Consider the following 4,311-nt stretch of genomic DNA (forward strand, 5'->3'; position numbering starts at 1 on the left):
GGACCCACTTTGGAACCTCCAGGACCCACTTTGGGCCTCCTGGACCCACTTTGGAACCTCCAGGACCCACTTTGGGCCTCCTGGACCCACTTTGGGCCTCCTGGACCCACTTTGGGCCTCCTGGACCCACTTTGGGCTCCACTAGTTTATAGTTTCTGGTTAAATGATGCGACTGAAAGAGAAAAAGGCTAAACAAAAACATTTATTCAAAACTGTTCTGTAAGATTCCATACAGGATCAAATTCAATCAGTTAAACAAAAATCAGTTTGTTCATAAAAATTGGAAACTTAATTTACCAGTGTGAGGTTTGCTTAGCTGCCCGGCTTTTCTGAAATAAAAATAAAAATCATAGAATTATTCAACATGGTGGATTCAGTAAACAACTGAAAGTCGATTTTTCAGGATTCCTAAGTGCAGAAGTTGTGATTTTGTGTAGAGTGTGAACTCGGTCAGAGTCCGCCGGTCACAAACCTGCAAACACTGGAGAGTTTGTTACGTCATCAACTTTGGATCCTCAACATGCAGCCTGGTGGACCGGTCAGCGCTTTGGCTTCTGCGCTGCTTTGCTGAGATATTTTTCTGCTCACATGTATTTGACAGAACAAAGTCTGGTAGTTTTCACACATGTACAGCGCAGAAAAACAACTAATTTTATTATTTTGCTTTTAAAAACTGACATTTTTTGCGATATTTCCACTTTTGCATTCAAAGCATGACATGCAGCAGTGAATTGTGGGTAAAGCACTTGGTCAGTTGAAGTTTTAAACGTCAGCCCAGCGTGCTGAGAACCAGTCGCAGATTTAAAGGAATCTGAAGTGAATTTCTTACTGGAAACAATCGTAGTTCTACAAATATTGAATTTAAATTTCTAGTTGATTGATCAGTGATCAGTTTGACTCCCATCTTTTGAAACCACAATCTGAAAATTGGACTCGCATCTGTTTCGACTTTTAATGCTTCAATGTTTGACTGAACCAGAATTTATTTATTTATTTTTCAGTCATCCGATTAAAAAAAAACTCTTGTTCTTTTTCCTCCAGAATTTCAAACGGCTGATTCTGATTTTCTAAATAAACCTCCAGCTTTAAGCTGCAATATCTACAGATTTTCTGTTTAATAAAAAACATCCAGAAATTATTAATCTGTTGAAAAATATTTTAGAGATGCACAATAAATATCGGCCGATTTTAACAGATGTTTATTTCTGTCCTGTTGTATTTTCTGCTTTTGTCAGAAGTTAAGGAAATATTTAAAATCAATAAATATCGGTATTGGCCCAGATTTTTCTTTCGGTGCATCTCTGGTTTTTATACGTTTCTGAATAAATTGAGTTTGATCAGATAAATCCTGATTTTATTTCTGTAGAACCAGAACTGGTTTCATGTTCTGATCCGTCACAGCAGGAATATCTGGTGTTCTCTTATTGTGAAGGAGCCGCGGTGCTTTTATTCTGACGGTGTCTCTCTCTGTCTCTGCAGATGCTGTATCCGTCTCGGGTGTGAAGACGATCCATCATGTTTGTACAGAAATGATAAAAACGGATCAATAAACTGATCAGCGCCAAACTGCTGTGTGTTTTTGTTCTTCTAACCGACTCGGTTCCACATCACCACTTCTAAAAACTGCTCAGTGTTACAATCTTATACGAAATGTTATTATATATGTTTTACCACTTCAAGGACTTTGTGTGAACTTTGAGCCCCTGAATTTCCTCTTTGGGTCAATAAAGGCCGTTTCTGTTCTCATGTAGAAAATATTGACACAAATATTGGCTTTTCAAACATCAATACGACTTCTGTTTTGATTAATCCGAATTACTACGTCTAGAGATTTTAAAAAAAATTAACAAGTGAATTTTCACCAAAAAACTCAAATTTTTAGATGAATAGATATTTTAGAAAAACAAGAACATTTGAGTTTGACATTTTTTTTTAGATAATTCTCCAAATTTCTGACTTTTCTAGTTATTTTTTGTCTTTTCAAACTCAAATTTTCTTGTTTTTTCTATAATTTTTTCCCCCAACAACTTTTAAATGTTACTTTTTTAGGATAAATAGTTTTTGTTTGCTATTTTTCATAAAAATTTTGAGACTTAAAAATTTTTTTCCTACAAATCTTCCAACTTTTCAAACATTTCTGCGTTTTTCCTATGAATTTTCTTAGATTTATTGGCGGAAATGTCCTGCTTTGTTTATTTCTACCGGTTTGTTTCCCGGCTGAAGATGCCTTCACCGGCCGCAGGGGGCGCCATTGCGTTATTTATACAGGATCTTTCAGGAATAGGATTTATTTCAGTGTTTCTGTCCAAACTGACATCGCAGAAGAAGAGGCTCTCTTAACTGTTCTCTACCTTAAATCCTCTCTGAATCACCTTAATAAAAGTTTAATTGATATAATTTTCCTTAACTTCCGGTTGTGACGCATATTTCGCGTCGTAACTCCATTTCCCATGATGCCCCGCCCCGCCGGCGCTGAGCCGCAGCATCACTTGAGCGAAGCTGCAGGAGGACAGAGAGCCGCGCGGACACGGACACGGACACGCGCGCACCCACGGACAGGTGAGAACCTGCGCAGGTGACAGCGGTCGACTGTTTGATCTCTGATGGGGTTCGAGCGCGCGCGCGGACGGCTCCGGTCATCAGCGCATCATCACAGGCCTTTATTTTGAAGGAGTCCTCCGTAGTACTCTGTAGCATCCGTACACAGTGTTCCAGCTGCTGTACTACAGTACCTGACACACACCTGGAGGTTCACCTGAAGCTGAAATTTGACCCCTGACCCCTCCGCGGTGTTAATGTGTTTCTCTTATGTTCTATGAAGTTTTATTGTAATATTCAGATGTTTTTCTTGGTTTATTTGCACGTTTTCCAGTATTTCCCCCTGTTGTTCAGCGTACCGGGGTCAGAGGTCACGCCTCCATGTGGTCTGATAGACGATGAAACAACATGACTTTGGAAGGAGCGAGTCGGGTCTACCGCAGAACTCCTGCGACGCTCCGCCAAGGTCAGAGGTCAGCCAGAACCAGGTGAGAACACATCACAGCAACCCGTCCAATCAGAGGAGAGGACAGATTTAAACCTCTTGAATGCTTAAAAAGATTTAAATTTAAAGTATATTCCTCAGAAAGGTCACCAAAAACATAGATTCATCCCTTTAACATGAGCAGAAAGATGCTCTGTGATGTTGATTAGTTTTTCAAAATAAAAGCCTGGGATGAGGAGTCTGCGGACAGGAGCTCAGAACAAAGCTGAAGTCTGTTTATATAAGAAGCCCCGCCCACTCCGTCACGCTGAGCGCAGAGCCGCGAGCTGATTGGCTGGGGTGAAGAAGCTGCGAGGCTCTAGATTGGCTGCTTCAGAGCGTGAAAGCGTCACGGGGCAGGAACGTGAGCTATGCACGTGCTCGGTCTGATTGACTCCATCTGAGCATGCTCAGATCATCCCTCAGCCCAATGTGATGCTCTTCCTGTCTGTGTTGGGACCTTCAGAACCAGAACCTGGTCCCGTCCGTTAGTTGTATAAACAAACTCGGAACCAGAACCAGTCTGTTTTTTCTATCTTTATGAGGACAATTAACTGTGTAAACACATTCAGATCCAAAACTCAGTCCAGTCCATGAGGACCGTAATCAGCTTAAACGCACTCAGAACCAGAACCAGGTCCAGTTTTGATGACAAAACCCAGAAATGAGCATGTCTTTGATTGACTTGCTGCTCAGGTGTGTGTGTGTGTGCGTGTGTGTGTGTGTGTGTTTCCAGATTATCCTCCTGGGTTTGTCTGAGGACAGACCAGCTGGTTGCCATGACGACGAGCTGGCAAAGGGCGGAGCCACAGAGCAGAAGGATGACAGGTGAGGAGCATGTCTGACCTGTGAAAGCTTAGCCCCGCCCCCAAACACATGTAGAAGCCAATACATACTGAGGGGCGTGGCCAAGTGTGGGTTAGACGGGGTGTGGTCAGGACAAGGGATAGCATTATTGCTAACTTAGCAACGTTGTAACTATATTTAGCAACTTTCAGACAATTTTAGCAGCTTTTTTCCCACAAGCAATAATTACTGACAAATCTACTAACTTCAGGAACAAAACGGCGACTAGCGACAAATCTGGCAATTTATTTATTACAATAAATCCCTACCCTTTTAAATAAATAAATTTAATAAATCCCTTTTCTTTCTTACGAGCAACAAATCTAGCAATGTTTTTTTTTTAAGTGACTAGCGACACATTTAGTGACAATCTGAAAAGAGCAACTTGCGAAATCTAGTGATGTTTTTTCTTCAAAACCAACCAGTATGCAGTCATAAAAATA

The 4,311-nt window shown here is 41.1% G+C and overlaps 2 protein-coding genes and 1 long non-coding RNA gene across 6 annotated transcripts in view; 2 read left to right on the forward strand and 1 right to left on the reverse strand.

Moving 5' to 3' along the window:
* rpl35a (ribosomal protein L35a) overlaps window positions 1-1,566 on the forward strand; it is a 3,102-nt gene extending 1,536 nt beyond the window's left edge. Inside the window, exon 4 of the mRNA XM_008426764.1 lies at window positions 1,480-1,566. Coding sequence (XP_008424986.1) covers window positions 1,480-1,503 — 24 coding nt within the window. The 3' untranslated portion in view covers window positions 1,504-1,566. The remainder of the gene's footprint in view (window positions 1-1,479) is intronic.
* LOC103475271 (uncharacterized) overlaps window positions 1-4,311 on the reverse strand; it is a 12,810-nt gene that overhangs the window by 882 nt on the left and 7,617 nt on the right. Inside the window, exon 3 of the long non-coding RNA XR_535315.2 lies at window positions 17-904. This is a non-coding gene — a long non-coding RNA (uncharacterized LOC103475271). The remainder of the gene's footprint in view (window positions 1-16; window positions 905-4,311) is intronic.
* Window positions 2,443-4,311, forward strand: part of abcc5 (ATP-binding cassette, sub-family C (CFTR/MRP), member 5) — a 13,596-nt gene continuing 11,727 nt past the window's right edge. The window contains exons 1-3 of one of the 4 annotated variants that reach the window (XM_008426762.2): window positions 2,443-2,559; window positions 2,873-3,026; window positions 3,759-3,850. In XM_008426762.2, coding sequence (XP_008424984.1) covers window positions 2,937-3,026; window positions 3,759-3,850 — 182 coding nt within the window. In that variant the 5' untranslated portion in view covers window positions 2,443-2,559; window positions 2,873-2,936. Of the gene's footprint in view, window positions 2,560-2,872; window positions 3,027-3,525; window positions 3,660-3,758; window positions 3,851-4,311 lie in introns of those variants that run through there. The other 3 variants (XM_008426763.2, XM_017308205.1, XM_017308207.1) reach the window with 3 other exon arrangements.

The sequence above is a fragment of the Poecilia reticulata genome, linkage group LG13, assembly GCF_000633615.1.
Source record: "Poecilia reticulata strain Guanapo linkage group LG13, Guppy_female_1.0+MT, whole genome shotgun sequence".
NCBI lineage: Eukaryota > Metazoa > Chordata > Actinopteri > Cyprinodontiformes > Poeciliidae > Poecilia > Poecilia reticulata.